The sequence below is a fragment of the Thalassophryne amazonica genome, chromosome 20 (genome assembly GCF_902500255.1).
Source record: "Thalassophryne amazonica chromosome 20, fThaAma1.1, whole genome shotgun sequence".
Lineage (NCBI taxonomy): Eukaryota > Metazoa > Chordata > Actinopteri > Batrachoidiformes > Batrachoididae > Thalassophryne > Thalassophryne amazonica.
Genome location: NC_047122.1, coordinates 52,700,923 through 52,723,644, shown reverse-complemented (window position 1 = coordinate 52,723,644; position 22,722 = coordinate 52,700,923). Strand labels below are relative to the sequence as shown.

The following is a 22,722-nucleotide window of genomic DNA, read 5'->3' as shown; positions in this document are numbered from 1 at the left end:
ACCTCTTGCACGGTGTACATCAGGGAACCCTACAAAGCCTACAACTTTAACCCATGTCAGCAGTATGTGAGCATTAGCTGTAACTGTGACTTTGACCTGCACTGTCTGTGGATCCCTGTGTGCAGGTAAAGGCGATCTGATTGGGGCAAACCTCTCCTTAGATGACCGCGTGATTAAGACCAACGCAGACGTGAAAGCTCTGACGTACTGCGACCTGCAGTGTATCAACCTAAAGGGTCTGTACGAAGTTTTGGATCTTTACCCCGAGTACTCCAAACACTTTGTCCAGGACATCCAGCAGGATCTCACGTACAATCTGAGAGAAGGACACGAAACACATGTGAGTCCAACTAAGTTCTTACATGCTTCAAAATGCTGTTTGATACTGCTGTAGTGCAGGGGCATAGCCAATCATTTTTTCGGGGGGGGGGGGGGGGGGTGGTTGTCAGCATTTTGAAACATTTAACGTATTATTATTGTTATTATTATTAATGTTTCAATTGTTTCAAAACAGAACCCATTTGATGCTGCTGTTTCATTTGATTTTCAAGTGATTCAAAACACAGAATTTTAACCAGTAAATGTTGATTTTTTTTCCCCCTTTCAATTTAAAATAATGAAGCCTTCTCAATTAATCCCCACTGACCAAGAGGTGTCTCCTTTAAAGTGTTACCATTTTTCATAACAATGTTTAATTTTGTGTTTTTGACATTTCAAAACACTGAATCACATGCTAAACCCTTTTGTTGTTTTGTTTTGTTTTTGTTTTTTACTTTTAATTTAGCATGTTTCAAACAGTGAATCATTTTCTGAATTAATAGGTTCATTTAATGATTTGAGCATGTGAAAGTTGAATTATTAGGTATCATTTAGCCTATTTAGTTGTTTTGTGAAAAGAAACACTGAATGCTTTTCTGAAGAAATAGTTTTATTTTGTTTTTGTTTGTCTGTTTTTTTTTCTTTTTTTTAAAAAACAGTGAATCAGTTTCTAAACCAAGGAATCTCCACTGTCCGTGAGATGCGTTCATTGTAGTGTGAGCATTTTCAAAACACTGAGTCTTTTGCTGAATTAGTTGTTTCATTTAGTGCTTTGAGCCTTTTGAAACAATGAAGCATTTTCCGAATCAATTATTTCAAATAAAGTTTTAAAATTTTGGAAACAGTGAATAATTTTTTTAAGTAAATATTTTTTATTTTTTTTGTCACACTTCAAAACATTGAAGCCTTTTCTGAGCAAAACTAATCTCCACTGTCCACGAGTTTGTCACCTTTACAGTGTTTTGAGCATTTTCAGAACAAACTTGGTCATGTTGTGTTTTCAGTATTTCAGATCACTGAATCACTTTGTACGCCATTTTTGTTACTTTTTCATGTGAATCATTTTTCTAAACCAAGGAATCCACATTTTCCATGAGATGTCGTCATTAGAGCATTTTCAAAACAGTGAGTCTTTTTGTGGTTCATTTGGTGTTCAGGAAGCGGCACATTTTCTGAATCAATCTTTTCATCTACAGTTTTGGTCATTTGAACACAGTGAATTATTTTTTGAAGTAATACTTTCATTTTGTGGCATTTCAAAACAGCGATCAGTTTTCCAAAATGATGGTTTCATTTTGTTTTGCCATTTAAATTAAGTAAGTTACCTTTTAAAGAAAGTGACTGAATGCAGTATTAAATAAGAAAAAAAAATTCTGTCATCAACGTGTGCAACATTTCAGAAGGGGTTTGAAACTGAAACCCACCCCATCCTGCTACCCCTGTTATGTGTCGACGCGGGTTGAGGAGCGGACCTGCGTCAGATGGAACCCAGTGCTAAAAATAACCAGAAAGCGTTTCCAATAACAAAACAATGTATTTATTACACCCATTAGTGCATAATAAAGTGCAAGAATTTAAAAAGCGTCCCTCTGGTGGAGTGACTGTTGGCACGCTCTCCAGCGCCCGTAAGGATCAAAGCCCGGCGCTCCTGGACCCACTACCACCGCCAAACACCCCCCAGGTGGACACAACAAACTGACTCTCTGTGAAGCAAAGAAGAGGTTAGGTAAGTCAGCAGTTACAACAATATCTTTCAAAAGACACACGCTATCAACAATTAGTCAAATACTTAATCACCTTTGATGTGTGCTGACAGCATGTGTCCCTCACCCTTCCTTGCTTCACGGGCTTGATGTGTCAAACCCAGGCGCGGTCCTCAGCGTCTCACAAACGAACATCACAAGGTCGAGTTCCCGGCAGTTCTGCTTGAATCACACATGATTTAAATGCAGAACGCCATCCAATTATCTGCTTCAGCTGAAAGTCTTTAAGGTTGCATGTGAGCACCAGTCACAGGTGCTACACATGATGTTGATGAGGGTGAGGACTCTTCAGCCAGCACCTTCTCCACAGACAAATCAGTTTCCATGCCACCTGAAGAGCAAAGAAAAGAAAACCAAAATATCCAGCCACACCCCCCAACACACAACAGTACCCCCCCATCAACGGGAAGCCTCCCGGCGACCGAGCAGACCAGGCCCGAGAACAGCCCCTCCCTCCGGGGTCCTCGTCAGGAAGCAGACAGCACCACGCTCCTAAGGTCCACCACAGACAGCAGGACAGGCACCACAGCAGGAAGGCCGGCTGGCATCAACAAAAGCCCCAAAACATTCCCCAGTACAATTCAACACACAGAAAAAAAAAAACATAAAACCCACCCAAAACCTCCCCAGGGGACCGTCCCATCAAACCCCGGGAAGAAAAGAAAAACACCCAAACGCAAAAACCCAACACAGCCCCACAAACACAATACAAACGTAAATGCATAAAAGAAAAACAACAACCCCCCCAGAATGACCTGCAGAGCCCAACCCCCCCCCCCCCAGAAGGCCTTCATCGCCAGTTCCAGGAGGAACACCCAGAACCATAATCCCACAAAGGTCCCCAGGTGTATACGGAGCAAACGGCGCCCCCCAGAGGACCGTACCATCAACCCCAGGAGGAACCCTCCCCACAACCCCGGAACCCCAGACCCGGTCACACTTGGCTAGTTGGCCCCAAGCCAATTCCCCCCCAGAGGACCGTCCCATCAACCCTGGAGGTGGAACCCGGAAGGAAACAGAACAAAATCAAAAATCAACCCCCGGAGGACTACAAAAACAACCCCGGGGGGATATAAAACGACCGTAAACCTTGTTACCCTCCCCGGCACACCGAAAGACCCCAGGTCCCTCCCAGAGCCCCTCGGCGGCTCAATTTTGGCGAACGGCTAAAAACATTAAGCCGGGGAAGGGAACAGGAAAAACTAACCCAGCCCCAACCCCAAGGCGCAGCGGAGAACCGGAAATACGTCCGGTGCCCCAACTCGACCATACCCCAGCCTCTCGGGAGGGGTGGAACTACCGAAATGGCAAACGGCAACAGATCGGCCCACCCCTCAGACTGAGGTATGTCTCCGCTGCACCACACCCCGGCAACACCAATGACGAACGGTACAAAGGCTCACCGAGGCTGGAGTGGAACCGGGCCCTAACCAAACCAAGAAAAACGCCTCTAACACCCCCACCCCCCCCCCCCTAGGTGCAGAGGTCTTCTGAGAATGCTCAGCGTGACCAACCTGCACCACCCCACAACGCACAAGACTAACGGTCTTGGGGCAAGTGAGGTTGGGGTTAGGGATGTAGAGAAATAAAAAACAACAAAATAAAACGACCCAACAACCCAAACAGAAAATACCCAAAAACACATAAAAATTAACAATGACGTGAGCCCAGGCGGACTTCTAACCGCCTAACAGTCACTCCACCAGATACGCCTCTGACTCCCCATATGATTATAACCCCTATTTAAAGAAAACAAAACATTTACCCGTGCTAGATTTTTTTTTTTTTTATGTGTGTTATTTTGCCTGTCCCAGAACACTTGGAGATACGTCACCATTATTTCTCTTGCCGCTTACGTGTCGGGGCAATACAGTAATCTCTGCTCGTCCGAGCTGCATGGGCTCGTCAACAGGAGGAGCCAGAGGTCCCGTCGGAGGAGCTTCAGTGGGGCGAAGAAGAGGCGGCCCAGATCTGTGTCGGGGTAGCCCCGAGACGAAAAAACCTGCTCTGATGGGCGTCCTCTCTCGCATCCATGCTCCCTCATCCGATCATCTAGACGAATCACCAACGATATTAGCTCATCTAAATCGTTTGGCTCGTCACGGACTGCCGGCTCGTCTTTTAATGACTCATTTAACCCAACTACAAACATTCCTCGTAAAGCTGCGGCGCTCCAACCTGACTGAGCAGAAACCAGAGAACATTGCATCACCACACAAGGCTCCGGACGACAAACAATCGGTTCGGACGCCGAATCTCTGGGTGACGGAGTTATCTGCACTAGTATCGATGGTGCCGCAGCTGGAGCAGCAGGAAGCAGAACGGCTTGCGCTGCAAGCTCCATAACACGGGCGTCTGTTTGTTTAATTTGGTTTGCGAGATGCTGTAATTGCTCCCATATTTTCTCCAAGTGTTCTTGAACTTTTTCGGCAAAAGGAACCGCCTCTGCCGCTGGGTCCATTATGGAATGGCCGGGAACTACTGTTATGTGTCGACGCGAGTTGAGGAGCGGACCTGCGTCAGACAGCGCTAAAAATAACCAGAAAGCGGTTCCAACAACAGAAACAATTTATTTTTCACCTGTGCATAATAATGTGTACAAGAACTTAAAAAGCGTCCCTCTGGTGGAGTGACTGTTGGTACGCTCTCCAGCGCCCGTAAGGATCAAAGCCCGGCGCTCCTGGACCCACTACCACCGCCAAACACCCCCCAGGTGGACACGACAAACTGACTCTCTGTGAAGCAAAGAAGAGGTGAGGTAAGTCAGCAGTTACAACAATATCTTTCAAAAGACACACGCTATCAACAATTAGTCAAATACTTAATCACCTTTGATGTGTGCTGACAGCATGTGTCCCTCACCCTTCCTTGCTTCACGGGCTCGATGTGTCAAACCCAGGCGCGGTCCTCAGCGTCTCACAAATGAACATCACAAGGTCGAGTTCCCGGCAGTTCTGCTTGAATCACACATGATTTAAATGCAGAACGCCATCCAATTATCTGCTTCAGCTGAAAGTCTTTAAGGTTGCATGTGAGCACCAGTCACAGGTGCTACACATGATGTTGATGAGGGTGAGGACTCTTCAGCCAGCACCTTCTCCACAGACAAATCAGTTTCCATGCCACCTGAAGAGCAAAGAAAAGAAAACCAAAATATCCAGCCACACCCCCCAACACACAACAACCCCTGTGTTACAGAACATTTTTTTTTATTCCAATCCAGATTCACCTAAATCTTGTGTCTACACAAACACACACACACATACACACACCTTTGTAATATTCCTGCTGCAAGAGAATACTGGTGCAAATAGAAAATAAAGACAATCACAGCTGCTGATTATGCATCATTAAGTATTACAGGTGTGCAACAAGATGCCCTTTAACCGTAGGGTCAGTGGTTTGATCCCTCATCATTCTTGATGGTGTGCCAAAGTAACACTGAGCAAGACACTGATTCTCACTTTGAAGCTTCTAGCAAGGATTTGGACAAAAATGCCAAGTATGTGAACATAATTTTCACATGTGGTGTTGGGAAAGGAAACAGAATAGCACTTGGAGGTTAAAGAGCAAAATGAGAAATGTATTAGAAGCAAAAAAAAAAAAGGAAAGGAAGAGAGAACAGATAGAGGGAGAGAAATGGTAAAAAAAAAAAAAAAAAAGTTGCTGGTGCACCTGGAGGAGTTCTGCTGCTGTAATTACACTCACACGCGCCTGTCGGGGCAACCTATAACAACACACACACACACACACACACATTGCCGCAGGGCTTTTAGTGCAGGAGGAAACAGGCAGCTCGGGCTGGGTGGCCTGGAAAAGCTGTGACCCTAAAAACCCCACGGAATGTGTTATACTCACAGCAGTTTGACAAAACAATCAGCAAGCTTCAAGAATGAAACTAAACCACAAACACTTATTTCAAACACCAAAGTTATTACCATGCATGTTGTTATGTGTCGGACGCAGCTCGGAGAACCGACCAGCGTTTGAAGGACCCAGTATGAAATAAGCAGAGCACGGTACAAAGGCTAACTGAATTTAATACATAACAGTGATAATACAAAAAGGTGCGGCCTGGCGTGGTGCGCTCCCAGCAGCGCTAACGGTCCGGAGCCAGAAGCTGTTTCGGACCCAAGGACCCCGCCGACACCCCCCAGGTGGCCGCAACAACCGAGTCTGTGAAAGAAGGAACCATTATGTGAGTCCACACTCTACACACAGAACACTTAAAGGTGTACAAACAGCAAACACTTCCTGGCTTGATTACTGATCAGCTTCCCAACCTGCAGGCATGGAACATCCCGTTCACAAAACTCCACCGCAGTGGAAGCTGATACATGACTAACATACAGCTCAATACAATAAGGTGTGAGGGACACCACATTTACTGACTGTATAACTGTTAGTCACAAAATCCAACGTACCTCAGGAAGTGTGCTGACGAGCGTGAGACCTCACCCCCTCCTCTTTCACAGACCGTGCATCAAACCTGGACGTTTCTCAGCATCCGCTGCTGATGAGATGGCTCCCGAGACGACGATCTCACCCGTCTGGTCACAAGGTCGAGTCTCTGGCAAATACACACTGTGCACTCCAGTCTTAAATGCCAACATGCTCCAATCCATCCAGATGCACCTCAGCTGTGAGTCCTGATGAGTCGCAGGTGATCAGGGTGAGGTCCTGACAGCCTCAGCAACACAGCCACTCAGTCCCAAATGCACGCCACCTGGGAGGAAAACAAAAAGACAAACAAACCGGCAGCCAGGCCCCCCCAGCCATATAACACATGTGATATGATTCTTCCCTGCAACAAGCGCAGACATGTCCAGAAGATATGAGAGGGTCCACTAGTCCATCGGTCCACTGGCCCTAGGGTTCACTAGTCCTAGGATCTTCTGGTCCTTGGGTCTGCTAGTCCTCTGGTCCACTGGTCCTAGGATCCACTGGTCCTAAGGTCCACTAGTCCTAGGAACTACTGGTCCTAGGGTCCACTAGTCCTCTGGTCCACTGGTCCTAGGATCCACTGGTCCTAGGGTCCACTTTTCCTAACCTCTTTATATCATTTGATAAATAAAAGTAAGTAAAGTGCTTTTATTGTTATTGTACATACATATATACAATGAAATTTAACCCATCCTAATTGCAGTTAGACAATCCAACCACTAGGAAGAGTGGGCAGCCACAGTCCAGCACCCGAGGACCAACTCCAGATATAGAGATGCTGCCTTGGTCAGGGGCAGAGAAAGTACGAGGTCTGTCCAAAAAGTATTGTACCTTTTTATTTTTTTCAAAAACTATATGGATTTGAATCACGTGTGATTACATCAGCCAAGTTTGAACGTTCGTGCGCATGCGTGAGTTTTTCCACGCCTGTCGGTTGCGTCATTCGCCTGTGGGCAGGCTTTGAGTGAATCAGGAGATTTTGTAATGAAAGACGTGCAGAGGATTTTGCGCGTTGGCACGAAGCAGCTAAGGACGTGCAGCAAAAAAAACACCTCCGTCTTGGAAGTCTCACAGGACATGTTGGGGCATGTCCAGCTGTTACACAATTTTTCAGATACTCACTCGACTGAAAGCCATCGAAAGCCGTCTGAATCTTCTGAATGGTTTCTTTTGTTTTTTGTTTTTTTAGAGTGTTTTTTTTTTTGCTGCGCGTCCTGAGCTGCTCCGTGCCGACGCGCGAAATCCTCCACACGTCCGTCATTACAAAATCTCCTGTAACAGTGGAATGTGCCACAAAAGTGCTATGTCCAGCTCTGTTGCCATTTCTGTGGTAGTCACATGATGTCCCGGATCAACACAGTATTCAGTTTAGAAATGATCTGGTCGTTCCAGCCTGTCGAATGGCCACTCGGCGGCAGTCTCTCAGCAAGTTCTCAGACAAAAGAAATCCGACGGGAGGGGTGGACCAGTGCTCACTCAAAGCCTGCCCACAGGCGAATGACGCAACCGACAGGCGTGGAAAAAGTCACACATGCGCACGAAGGTTCAAACTTGGCTGATGCAATCACACGTGATTCAAATCCATATAGTTTTTGAAAAAAATGAAAAGGTCCGTTACTTTTTGGACAGACCTCGTAACAGTCCCTAAATAAGCATATTTTTTGAATGTGTCAGGAAACCCACACAGACACGGGGAGAACATACAAACTTCACACAGAAAGGACGGGAAGCGATCTCACAGCCTTCTTGCTGTGAGGCATCAGTGCTAACCACTAATCCACCGTGTCGGTGTATATTACAACCCCCTACTGATTTTAAAGTTCATAAATAAATGTACTACTTCACGCTGACAACGAACCAAATCCAGTTTTGTTCAATTTATAAAAATTAACCATATGATTCTCTTGACATACATCATTAATCTCCTTTAATTGTGCTGTTGTCTATAAATCTGTTGACTTGAAAACAACAAATAATGGTAATTCATCATAATTAAATGGGTTTGTTTTAATTGTCACAGTTTTATAACATACTTCGTGCAACATATAGCCTACATAAAAACAACTTCAACATGCTCTCCACAAGGCCGAGGACTTGTGGAGCCTAGGACTAGTGGGAAGCTCCCGAGAAGATGATAGATACAATGACACAGTTTTTTTGTATGTTTGCCACCACGAAGACAAAATGAAACAATTAGGAGGTACTTGACATTTTCACATTTAGACTTTTAGCTTTAATTCAGGGGTTGAAACAAAAGCATCACATTGGCAATTTAGGAATTATGGATATTTGTACAGTCTCTCCATTTTTGGGCAGTATGAAATAAAATAATTGCTTTTGCAGCCCTTTTTTGAGACAAGTCAGGGGATGACTACATGAACATTTCCAAGTCACGGAATGTGTCTTTGGCTTCATTTACATCAGTCATTAAGAAATACAGATAGTACGGTTTATCTGTTTGGTGTAGGCAGTTCTCAAAAACTGAGTGCCAATGCAAGAAGTAGGTCAGTGTGGGAAGCCAACAAGACACCTGCACAGATCCTAAGAAGTCATAGTCAAAAGTCTAAATTGGAAATTTTTTGTTGCTTGCATGATCACTTTTAGAGCTTCATGGTAGAGTGGCAAAAAGGCTTTTTCCATAAAAACAAGATGTGAAAATTTAGCTTTAGTTTTTGCAGAAGGCAGATGGAAGACTTGAGCCTAGATCTGATCTCTTCTTGTGTGAAAATCCTCCTCTGTGCCACTCCACTGTGAAGTTATAGAACTGGTTGTGCAACAGACAAAAGCTGCGCTCCGAACAGTTTCTCCAATCCACAGAAGCCTATAGGTTTTGTGGGTGTGTTTTGGAGGCTTCCCTCATTTTGTTGTGTGGGCCGCTGAAGAGGAGGTACTGCTGGCCCAGAAAGCGCCCTGCCTGAAGTGCGGGCTTCAGGCACGAGAGGGCGCTGCCGCCTCAGGAACAAGCCGTGGTGACAGCTGTCACTAATCATCACATCTGGTATAAAAGCAGGAAGACACCTCCACCAAACTGCCGAGATATCATCTTCATCTGGAGGTAATACTCTCAGCCTTTTGTGATTTATAAATCTGTTATTGTGAGTGTTTGCAGGAGAACCGGTCGTTTTTGCGGAGGCTGTGCAAGACGGCGCTCCTCTTCATCTGAGACCGCTGCAACGTGTTTAGTGAGAGGTGGAGGTGGCATTCCCACCATTGTTACTGGGTGTTCACACACCCACCCTTTGACTGTCTTTTGCTTTCTGCCAGCAGTACCAGATCCGACACGCCGGGAAGGTGGCCACCTGGGGACTCCGGGACTTGGCGGCTCCAGTATTCCTCGGGTTCAGGTGGCGGTGGAAATCGTGTGGTTCCGGTTCGTTTCCAGACGGGCGTCTCCTATCGTCGAGCCTGCCCACACGACACCTTTATTAATTGACTGTTGCACATTCTGAATCTGCTGTGTTTGGTTGTGACATTCACAACAGTAAAGTGTTATAATTTGACTCCTTCCACTGTCCGTTCATTTACGCCCCCTGTTGTGGGTCCGTGTCACTACACTTTCCCAACACATTTGTCTGCTTTGTGCATGGTCACTCAGTTTTTGAGAACTGCCTACTCCAGACAGATTTACCATACAGAACCATACCTTTTGTGTTACTTAATGACTGACATAAATGAAGTCCAAGACACATTCAGTGACTTGGAAATGTACATGTATCCATCACCTGACTTATTTAGAGAAATCTGGCCATAAAGGTGATAATTTATGTTCACGATAACTGTTATATAATATGTCCAATTACTTCTGGGTTCTGAAAAGAGTGGAACTATGACTAAAAATAGCTGTAATTCCTAAATGATTAATGCAATGTTTTTTGTTAAATACCTTGAATTAAAGCTGGAAGTCAACAAAGAAAATAATGTCACTTTTTGGATTTATCTGGTCCATCGAAACAATACCAACATTTAATTGGTTTATCATCATTATATAGATTTTTAACTTGAAAACTTAAAGATGAAAGCATTTTTCATTGATTTTGTGTTGAAGACTTAACAGTATTCCCTGAAAACTCCCTTCTGTCTGATCATTTCTTAATAACATTTACATTTACTCTGATGGACTACCCAGCAGTGGGGAATAAGTTTCATTACACTAGAAGTCTTTCAGAAAGCGCTGTAACTAGGTTTAAGGATATGATTCCTTCTTTATGTTCTCTAATGCCATATACCAACACAGTGCAGAGTAGCTACCTAAACTCTGTAAGTGAGATAGAGTATCTCGTCAATAGTTTTACATCCTCATTGAAGACAACTTTGGATGCTGTAGCTCCTCTGAAAAAGAGAGCTTTAAATCAGAAGTGCCTGACTCCGTGGTATAACTCACAAACTCGCAGCTTAAAACAGATAACCCATAAGTTGGAGAGGAAATGGCGTCTCACTAATTTAGAAGATCTTCACTTAGCCTGGAAAAAGAGTCTGTTGCTCTATAAAAAAGCCCTCCGTAAAGCTAGGACATCTTACTACTCATCACTAATTGAAGAAAATAAGAACAACCCCAGGTTTCTTTTCAGCACTGTAGCCAGGCTGACAAAGAGTCAGAGCTCTATTGAGCCGAGTATTCCTTTAACTTTAACTAGTAATGACTTCATGACTTTCTTTGCTAATAAAATTTTAACTATTATAGAAAAAATTACAAATAACCATCCCAAAGACGTATCGTTATCTTTGGCTGCTTTCAGTGATGCCGGTATTTGGTTAGACTGTTTCTCTCCGATTGTTCTGAGTTATTTTCATTAGTTACTTCCTCCAAACCATCAACATGTCTATTGGACCCCATTCCTACCAGGCTGCTCAAGGAAGCCCTACCATTAATTAATGCTTCGATCTTAAATATGATCAATCTATCTTTATTAGTTGGCTATGTACCACAGGCTTTTAAGGTGGCAGTAATTAAACCATTACTTAAAAAGCCATCACTTGACCCAGCTATCTTAGCTAATTATAGGCCAAACTCCAACCTTCCTTTTCTCTCAAACATTCTTGAAAGGGTAGTTGTAAAACAGCTAACTGATCATCTGCAGAGGAATGGTCTATTTGAAGAGTTTCAGTCAGGTTTTAGAATTTATCATAGTACAGAAACAGCATTAGTGAAGGTTACAAATGATCTTCTTATGGCCTCAGACAGTGGACTTGTCTCTGTGCTTGTTCTGTTTGATGTCAGTGCTGCTTTTGATACTGTTGACCATAAAATTTTATTACAGAGATTAGAGCATGCCATAGGTATTAAAGGCACTGTGCTGCGGTGGTTTGAATCATATTTATCTAATAGATTACAATTTGTTCATGTAAATGGGGAATCTTCTTCACAGAATAAGGTTAATTATGGAGTTCCACAAGGTTCTGTGCTAGGACCAGTTTTATTCACTTTATACATGTTTCCCTTAGGCAGTATTATTAGACGGCATTGCTTAAATTTTCACTGTTACGCAGATGATACCCAGCTTTATCTATCCATGAAGCTAGAGGACACACACCAATTAGCTAAACTGCAGGATTGTCTTACAGACATAAAGACATGGATGACCTCTAATTTCCTGCTTTTAAACTCAGATAAAACTGAAGTTATTGTACTTGGCCCCACAAATCTTAGAAACATGGTGTCTAACCAGATCCTTACTCTAGATGGCATTACCCTGACCTCTAGTAATACTGTGAGAAATCTTGGAGTCATTTTTGATCAGGATATGTCATTCAATGCGCATATTAAACAAATATGTAGGACTGCTTTTTGCATTTGCGCAATATCTCTAAAATTAGAAAGGTCTTGTCTCAGAGTGATGCTGAAAAACTAATTCATGCATTTATTTCCTCTAGGCTGGACTATTGTAATTCATTATTATCAGGTTGTCCTAAAAGTTCCCTGAAAAGCCTTCAGTTAATTCAAAATGCTGCAGCTAGAGTGCTAACAGGGACTAGAAGGAGAGAGCATATCTCACCCATATTGGCCTCTCTTCATTGGCTTCCTGTTAATTCTAGAATAGAATTTAAAATTCTTCTTCTTACTCATAAGGTTTTGAATAATCAGGTCCCATCTTATCTTAGGGACCTCATAGTACCATATCACCCCAATAGAGCGCTTCGCTCTCAGACTGCAGGCTTACTTGTAGTTCCTAGGGTTTGTAAGAGTAGAATGGGAGGCAGAGCCTTCAGCTTTCAGGCTCATCTCCTGTGGAACCAGCTCCCAATTCAGATCAGGGAGACAGACACCCTCTCTACTTTTAAGATTAGGCTTAAAACTTTCCTTTTTGCTAAAGCTTATAGTTAGGGCTGGATCAGGTGACCCTGAGCCATCCCTCAGTTAAGCTGCTATAGACTTAGACTGCTGGGGGGTTCCCATGATGCACTGAGTGTTTCTTTCTCTTTTTGCTCTGTATGCACCACTCTGCATTTAACCATTAGTGATTGATCTCTGCTCCCCTCCACAGCATGTCTTTTTCCTGATTCTCTCCCCTCAGCCCCAACCAGTCCCAGCAGAAGACTGCCCCTCCCTGAGCCTGGTTCTGCTGGTGGTTTCTTCCTGTTAAAAGGGAGTTTTTCCTTCCCACTGTTGCCAAGTGCTTGCTCACAGGGGGTCGTTTTGACCGTTGGGGGTTTTTCCGTACTTATTGTATGGCCTTGCCTTACAATATAAGGCGCCTTGGGGAAACTGTTTGTTGTGATTTGGCGCTATATAAATAAAATTGATTTGATTTGATTTTGATCATGTTAACAACCTGGAGGGAATGGAGTCATTTATCTGCCTTTGTATTCATTCACACTCTGCATTTTATAGGTTACATGCAAAAGCTTTTCCAAAGCCTATATAAATAATTGCCGTTGAGGCTTGTAAATAAAGATTTATGGGGAAAAAGTTATTTGATTGGTGATTGCAGAGTTTAATTTGTATTTCCTCTCTGATTCTCTTACAGGTTAAGGCCAGATTGTCCACAACAACAACATCAGACACTCAGGTATGCAGATTTTCAATCTAAAGGCCAAACTAATTAAGCTCTGACCCTCATACTGGGGCTGGTGTTATTTCTGAGCTAAAACAGGTTCAGTAATTTACCCCGACCTTGTCAAATGTTTTACCTGATTTTCTTTGTGTTTCTTTAAATACATTTATAGTCTGCGGTGAAAAGGAATGGTCGAGTGATTCAGGGGTATTCGCCCATCGTTGAAACACAGCTGGGCCACGAGGAAGGCAAGGAAGAGGAAGATGGACCGTTTTGTGTATCTCTGTTATCAGAGAGGAATCAAGCAACAAACCTCAGGGACATCAGTGGGAAGTCTCCAGTTAGTCAACCCCGCCAGAAGACCGAGGGGCCGAGCTCTAGGAGGTCTCAAAGGAAGATCCAGGAAATTACCCTTACTACTTTAGACCCGTCCAACCTCAGTCCCAGGTGAGTCTGACTGTGAGTTATTGATTTTTATGACTCAATTTTTGGGAGTTTGGTATCAGGCCCTGGTCTCTCTGGCTTCCTGTTGTCTTATGGTGTATTGTTATTAAGCTTTAGCATGATATGTACAACTGCAAAGAAAGGCTAGAGCTCGATAAGTCACAGCCTGAGTAATAAAAATATGAGTATTCCATGTTCAGTCGAGAAAAGATAATTGTGTGGTTAAAGGAGATAACGTATACAAAACTGGATTTATATCTGTTTTGCAGCCAAACATGGATGGGTGTGTCATGTTAAACATCCTCAAAATCCCACTATTCCAAAACTCTTTAATGTAACCATCTATGTGCCTCGGGCATCCTTTTGTCCTTTCCCAGCTACTAAAAGGACAAAAGGAAAGGAATCCCAAGGATCCCCTGAACAGACCTTAGTTTGGCATTTAAGGCCTCAATCTATAGATTATCAAATCAAATCAAATCAGTTTTATTTATATAGCGCCAAATCACAACAAACAGTTGCCCCAAGGCACCTTATATTGTAAGGCAAGGCCATACAATAATTACGGAAAAACCCCAACGGTCAAAACGACCCCCTGTGAGCAAGCACTTGGCAACAGTGGGAAGGAAAAACTCCCTTTTAACAGGAAGAAACCTCCAGCAGAACCAGGCTCAGGGAGGGGCAGTCTTCTGCTGGGACTGGTTGGGGCTGAGGGAGAGAACCAGGAAAAAGACATGCTGTGGAGGGGAGCAGAGATCAATCACTAATGATTAAATGCAGAGTGGTGCATACAGAGCAAAAAGAGAAAGAAACACTCAGTGCATCATGGGAACCCCCCAGCAGTCTAAGTCTATAGCAGCATAACTAAGGGATGGTTCAGGGTCACCTGATCCAGCCCTAACTATAAGCTTTAGCAAAAAGGAAAGTTTTAAGCCTAATCTTAAATGTAGAGAGGGTGTCTGTCTCCCTGATCTGAATTGGGAGCTGGTTCCACAGGAGAGGAGCCTGAAAGCTGAAGGCTCTGCCTCCCATTCTACTCTTACAAACGCTAGGAACTACAAGTAAGCCTGCAGTCTGAGAGCGAAGCGCTCTATTGGGGTGATATGGTACTATGAGGTCCCTAAGATAAGATGGGACCTGATTATTCAAAACCTTATGAGTAAGAAGAAGAATTTTTAAATAACAGGAAGCCAATGAAGAGAGGCCAATATGGGTGAGATATGCTCTCTCCTTCTAGTCCCCGTCAGCACTCTAGCTGCAGGATTTTGAATTAACTGAAGGCTTTTCAGGGAACTTTTAGGACAACCTGATAATAATGAATTACAATAGTCCAGCCTAGAGGAAATAAATGCATGAATTAGTTTTTCAGCATCACTCTGAGACAAGACCTTTCTAATTTTAGAGATATTGCGCAAATGCAAAAAAGCAGTCCTACATATTTGTTTAATATGCGCATTGAATGACATATCCTGATCAAAAATGACTCCAAGATTTCTCACAGTATTACTAGAGGTCAGGGTAATGCCATCCAGAGTAAGGATCTGGTTAGACACCATGTTTCTAAGATTTATGGGGCCAAGTACAATAACTTCAGTTTTATCTGAGTTTAAAAGCAGGAAATTAGAGGTCATCCATGTCTTTATGTCTGTAAGACAATCCTGCAGTTTAGCTAATTGGTGTGTGTCCTCTAGCTTCATGGATAGATAAAGCTGGGTATCATCTGCGTAACAGTGAAAATTTAAGCAATGCCGTCTAATAATACTGCCTAAGGGAAACATGTATAAAGTGAATAAAACTGGTCCTAGCACAGAACCTTGTGGAACTCCATAATTAACCTTATTCTGTGAAGAAGATTCCCCATTTACATGAACAAATTGTAATCTATTAGATAAATATGATTCAAACCACCGCAGCGCAGTGCCTTTAATACCTATGGCATGCTCTAATCTCTGTAATAAAATTTTATGGTCAACAGTATCAAAAGCAGCACTGACGTCTAACAGAACAAGCACAGAGACGAGTCCACTGTCTGAGGCCATAAGAAGATCATTTGTAACCTTCACTAATGCTGTTTCTGTACTATGATGAATTCTAAAACCTGACTGAAACTCTTCAAATAGACCATTCCTCTGCAGATGATCAGTTAGCTGTTTTACAACTACCCTTTCAAGAATGTTTGAGAGAAAAGGAAGGTTGGAGTTTGGCCTATAATTAGCTAAGATAGCTGGGTCAAGTGATGGCTTTTTAAGTAATGGTTTAATTACTGCCACCTTAAAAGCCTGTGGCACATAGCCAACTAATAAAGATAGATTGATCATATTTAAGATCGGAGCATTAATTAATGGTAGGGCTTCCTTGAGCAGCCTGGTAGGAATGGGGTCTAATAGACATGTTGATGGTTTGGAGGAAGTAACTAATGAAAATAACTCAGACAGAACAATCGGAGAGAAACAGTCTAACCAAATACCGACATCACTGAAAGCAGCCAAAGATAACGATACGTCTTTGGGATGGTTATGAGTAATTTTTTCTCTAATAGTTAAAATTTTATTAGCAAAGAAAGTCATGAAGTCATTACTAGTTAAAGTTAAAGGAATACTCGGCTCAATAGAGCTCTCACTCTTTGTCAGCCTGGCTACAGTGCTGAAAAGAAACCTGGGGTTGTTCTTATTTTCTTCAATTAGTGATGAGTAGTAAGATGTCCTAGCTTTACGGAGGGCTTTTTTATAGAGCAACAGACCTCTTTTTCCAGGCAAAGTGAAGATCTTCTAAATTAGTGAGACGCCATTTCCTCTCCAACTTACGGGTTATCTGCTTTAAGCTGCGAGTTTGTGAGTTATACCACAGAGTCAGGCACTTCTGATTTAAAGCTCTCTTTTTCAGAGGAGCTACAGCATCCAAAGTTGTCTTCAATGAGGATGTAAAACTATTGATGAGATACTCTATCTCACTTGCAGAGTTTAGGTAGCTACTCTGCACTGTGTTGGTATATGGCATTAGAGAACATAAAGAAGGAATCATATCCTTAAACCTAGTTACAGCGCTTTCTGAAAGACTTCTAGTGTAATGAAACTTATTCCCCACTGCTGGGTAGTCCATCAGAGTAAATGTAAATGTTATTAAGAAATGATCAGACAGAAGAGAGTTTTCAGGGAATACTGTTAAGTCTTCAATTTCCATACCATAAGTCAGAACAAGATCTAAGATATGATTAAAGTGGTGGGTGGACTCATTTACAATCCCTACTGACAAGATTATGACAGAAAGCACGACAACCCTAAAGACCAGGGGCCTCATGTACCAAGACTTGCGTGGATTTCCTACTGAAACATGGCGTACGCTAAAACCCAGAAACTGTTGTACGCACAAAAATATCAGATCTATCAAAATGTGTGCAGTCATGGATCACTGTGCAAGTACATTCCAATTGTACAACCCAATCAATGTGGAATTGAGCACACACGCAGATGTACCAAACTCCTCCCTTTCCACGCCCCTATTTAAATATGCAAAATCATGTAAATAGACCCTGGGAGCTGAGATTCCCCACTCTGCCAGATCTGTCAACATGAACACAGAAAAGATGACTGGAAATGACGTGGAGACACACAAGGATAGTTTATTTGGTACCCTGTCAAATGGAATAAACATGAAACAGAAAAAAGTTCATGGGAGCATGTGTGTGTGTGTGTGTGTGTGTGTGTGTGTGTGTGTGTGTGTGTGTGTGTGTGTGTGTGTGTGTGTGTGTGTGTGTGTGTGTGAGGCTGTAAATGCTGTTGGCTCAGAGCAGCGTGCACACACTGCAGTTAAAACAAGTGAGGTGCACCGCAACTGACAGTGTGTGACATCCACAACTTTGTACACACGCTTATTGACAAATACTGAACACAGGGAGACAATCAGTCACCTGTTAAGAAGTGCTGCAGCTCTAGTTTCATCATAAAGAAACAAGCAACAAACATATTTGAATGTGCACATGCCCAAATGTGCCCGTGCACAGACAGGAGCTTTATACCCCTGTAGTCATTCCAATCCATGTTCACCCTTTCCTTTCCAGAGAGGAACAATATTCTTTGTTCCAGTATGCAAGGATAATACCAATTTCTCAGATCAAAACAAAGACCAAACCTATAACAGGACCAAAACTATAACATCTTCATCCCCCCGGATGAGTTTGGCTTCAAGGGAACAGATCCCGGGAGTTTTCCCTGCTCTCAGCTGTTTCACAATCTTTGTGATCTTACCAACATTTGATGGTTCACCATTGACTGGAGAATCTGCCACAATAATCCTGGCACTGTTAAACATCCCAGTAGAGGGATCAGCCTAATACAGCTGCTCAAAGTAGCCAGCCCAGTAGGGTAGTACAGCAGAGGCATCTGTGAGGACCGGGCCATCATTCCTATGCCAAACCCATGCCTCGTGTAGTGGGACAAGGCATATGTTTGAAGGAAGTGCTTTGAATCGTCCGTAATAGCTCTAGGGTTGCTAGAGCACAGAAGGTCAGTCACCTAATGACAGATTCCTCTAACACAGACTCGAATTTACCTTAAGTTGAACACTATGACACCTCTGCATGATGTTCAGAGTACCTTCAGACATAAAATACCTCTTCCTGTGGGCACTGGCAACTGCAATACAAGCCCTGCTTTCAGGGTCTATTTGTGGACAAACTCCCATACTTGGATTGTCATGTTTGAAAATTCTCCAGCCAGACTGTTTGCAAATTCCTGAGAAAGTGATCAGAAAGATCAGTGGGCTCACTTCTGAAAAAAATATGAAAAATGTAAATGGCTCAAGTTCTAGAAAATCCACATACAACACCTGATCAACATTTCTTCTGTCTGTTGATATATTGACATATTGGTATAATATGTCAGCTTTCATGGCAAAATGCTCAGATGTTCCTTCACTTTGTGAACAGTTTTGTGAAAACTTTGGGATTACTCCTGCTGAACGACTGAAACACTGGTGATCACATGAACTCCGTTGGTGGAGGCAATAAGCTCGAGCAAAAGCAATTATCACGTTATCAGTTGGTACAGGTGCCAAAAGAATTACTCCCATGTCCTTTTTCTTTCAACAGGATAGTGGACGGCACAGAGGACAGTGATGGGACAGAGAGTTCCCCGGCTTTCTCTTTCTCTACCAACCCCGGCTGTCCTATCAGTCAGCCTAACAGTGCCTCAGGATCTGCCACAGGTCATCACACAACACATATTTCAAACATGAACTGCGAGAAATCTGCTCATGCAAATGGCCATGTAGGACAGTTGTATAATCAGGACCATTAAAATGAATTTGCACTTCCTGCCAGTGCCTGCACCATTCCATCTAGATCCAATAGATGAGTGGTGGTTGTGTGGTACTCAAAGTAATTTTCACTCTGCAAATTTGTCTCACAGATATGCTGGAGATCAGCACTGCGGAATTAGCAGCTAAAGCGGAGGAAACCAGAGGACAACTCCAACACCTTGACCAGCAGGTAGAGAGAGCACGAGTAAGACAGAGAGAGTGTAGCATGAGGTCAAACACGCCGTCTGTGTTCAGGTGACCGCAAGCCATATGTCTGAGTGCGTGGGTCAGGCAGGACAGGGAGAAAAGTATTCATCAAAGAAATAGTCCATGAGCCAAGCAGGTTTTCGGTACCACTTAAGGGGAATAAACACATAATGGTGTCCGCACGTCTTTCATTAAAAAAAATCTCCTTTAACAGTGGAATATCCGGATAAAATGCTGAAACCGACTTCTTCTGAAACTTCTCTGTTCTCTCACGACGTCCTGGATCAATAGAGCCTGAAATGTGGAGGTTTTCAGCTTGAAACAGGTTGACGACGGCGCCTGGGACCGCTGCACGACGTCTCGCACCGTGGGAAGTCCTTAAAGCGACAGTATCACCTCAAAATCTCTCATCAGCCGTTAAAATTTTCACTGAAAACCAGCTTAATTTTTCGAACCGTGTCCACTTCGATGTGCCTCACAGGTTTAGAAAAAATTTTGATCAAACAAAGCGCCAGTCTCTCAGCAACTTCTCAGACAAAGGAATTCCAACGAGGGGCTGGACGACTCCTCCCACAAGGAGTGCTCACAGGCGAATGACGTCACCGACAGGCGTGGAAAAACTCACGCATGTGCACGAGGGTTCAAGCATGTCTGACGTAAAAACATATGAATGAAATCCATATAGTTTTTGAAAAAAATAAAAAGGACCTATACTTTATTGACAGCCCTCGTATGATGACCTAAACAAAAATGTATGATAGCCATCCCATGGTGGTAGCTGTAGCCAGGTAGGGTCAGTGAAGAATTACACAGAGGTCAAACTTTAAAAATGCTCCAATCATGTTGAAAACTATATCACATTACTTGTCTGGTCATAATGATTCCAAAAAGGTATAGTTTGGACTATCTGTGATGGAATGTTTTGGAGTTATGTATTTGTATGTATTATGTATTACAGTAAAAGTGGTGACAAAGGTCAGTTTCAGTTTGTACAGGGGTTAAAAGTTAAAGTTGCTCCAATTTCAGTACAAAATGATGCAAATTATTGGATGAAATAAAAGGGTTAATAAATGGAATAGTTTTGACTGTGTTGAATGTTTGGTTTCCAAGGTAAAGGTCAAACAAGTTTAACATCTATTGGATTCTATGACATGTGACATATGTTACCCTGTAACATGATAACTAAGCATGACAGATGGTGCAAACTATTACTTATTAGATCCCTATTAACCCAAACAATAATTTGCATCATTTTTTTACTGAATTTTACCAACTTTAACTTTTGACCCCTATACAAACTGAAATTGACCTTTGTCACCATTTTTGCTGTTTTTACCCCATAACTACAGACCATTCCATCACAGATAGTCCAAACTATACCTTTTTGGAATCGTTATGATCAGACAAATAATGTGATATAGTTTTCAGCATGATTGGAGCATTTTTAAAGTTTGACCTCTGTGTAATTCTTCATTAAACCCTACCTGGCTACAGCTACCACCCTGGGATGGCTATCATGCGTTTTTATGTAGGCCATGATACACTGAGACTGGATTCAAAGTGTTGTTTATTCCCCTTAAATGGTACCAATTTGGTCAAAATTGATGAGTGGCTCATGGACTAAAACAAGACAACAACGACATAAAGCGCTGCTTGATATCACATTAAACACCAAAACACCAAATTCCCTTTGGCCACTCCCAATTCAATTCAATTTGTTTCATTTATATAGCGCCAAATCACAACAAAGTTGCCTCAAGGTGCTTCACACAAGTAAGGTCTAACCTTACCAACCCCTAGTCCACAGATCCTGTCTATTTCTTGACCATTACAGAAGAAGACACCCACCTGTGTTTCCCCTAAAAATAATACAGCCCTGCCGGGCAGCCAAGCAAAATGGAATCCCAGCCAGGCCAGAAATATGTTTTTAATAATGCCAATGCGCACAGATGGCGTATTGCTTCATTCTCTGCACAGGACACCATTATGACATGACTTTTTTTGCATAGAAAATAGTTCTTAGCTGGTATGTAATGTTTAAAATATCATTTATAGGACCTTTAAAAAGACAGGAAGACAAATTAGTAGTGTCATTTCTCTTTAACCTCTTGATATTTTCATTATGAGCCACTTGGATGTATCCTCAGAGATTTGTAGCTATATTTAACGTTTTGCACAAGGTGGCATTTCTTTTGGAAAAATCTTTAAATGTACTTTACATGATAGCAGACTAAGGCAAAGGCATTCTTGCAATGATATTTAAACTCTGCCTCTCTGAGGGTTTTTTTTTTCAAAAATTGCTAATTGATTGTGCTAATTATATTCATTATAATTACCATATAATGAATACACACACATATACTGTATATATATGTTTATATATATGTATACATGTGTGTATATATATGTGTGTATATAGTCCTTAATATGTAAACCCAGTAATTACGAAGTACAAAAAATATATTATATGGTTCCTGTTGAAGTCCAAGTAACCTAAATTACAGTGTTCATTTAGTATTTTTATTACAGCAGGACATACAGTAGTATATCTTTTCTAGCCCGTCATCTGGACTTCATTACACACGCTCATGGTGCCACAGGCTGTACTCTGTGGCTTTGATTGGCAGGAAGCTAAATTGACGTTACAATTTTGGCAGGTACGCAATGTTTGCATCCCCTTGCTAAGCCTCAGTCTGTGGCCTGGGATGAGCAGATAGAGGTGCAATGGCGAGAGAGAAATGGAATCGGTACAAGGATTTATGGGTAAAAAGCAAAAGCAAATGAGGACTGCACATGAAAATACAGCTGGTGAAGATAGACAGTGAGAGTTACGCTGGCTCTGTTGTACTTTTAGTGCCACTGTGGTCATTGTGGTTTAACTGGAAGCCTCTCACCATCTGAATCAATCCACACTGTAAACCATACCCAAAAAGAGAGCATCTGTACAGAGGGCTCCATGTCGACAAATTAAAGTGCATGGTCCAAGACACAAAGCGTAAGCCCGTATGAGGCATCTACAACTCATTTTTACTTTTTATGGAATACAAAATCTAAGTTGAGTGCAGGGTTTGGTTAAATCTCTGGAGTCCGAGGGCATTTTTTGGACAGTTCACTCGCCTGGCATAAATGTTTTATTATTGCTGTTAACAGCTCTCCCTGCATCCCACAATCAAGTTTTATGTCTCTTTTTTTCAGGACAACCTGTGCTTTCAGAATATATATGTTTTTGTTGTGTTTTATAAGTGTAATAAAGGTTTACAATC

At 42.5% G+C, this 22,722-nt stretch overlaps 1 protein-coding gene across 1 annotated transcript in view; it reads left to right on the top strand.

Annotated features, from left to right (window-relative positions):
* Positions 1 to 22,722, top strand: part of kcnh8 (potassium voltage-gated channel, subfamily H (eag-related), member 8) — a 120,581-nt gene that overhangs the window by 85,869 nt on the left and 11,990 nt on the right. The window contains exons 11-15 of the mRNA XM_034161081.1: positions 126 to 340; positions 13,490 to 13,531; positions 13,689 to 13,963; positions 19,044 to 19,159; positions 19,363 to 19,442. Coding sequence (XP_034016972.1) covers positions 126 to 340; positions 13,490 to 13,531; positions 13,689 to 13,963; positions 19,044 to 19,159; positions 19,363 to 19,442 — 728 coding nt within the window. The remainder of the gene's footprint in view (positions 1 to 125; positions 341 to 13,489; positions 13,532 to 13,688; positions 13,964 to 19,043; positions 19,160 to 19,362; positions 19,443 to 22,722) is intronic.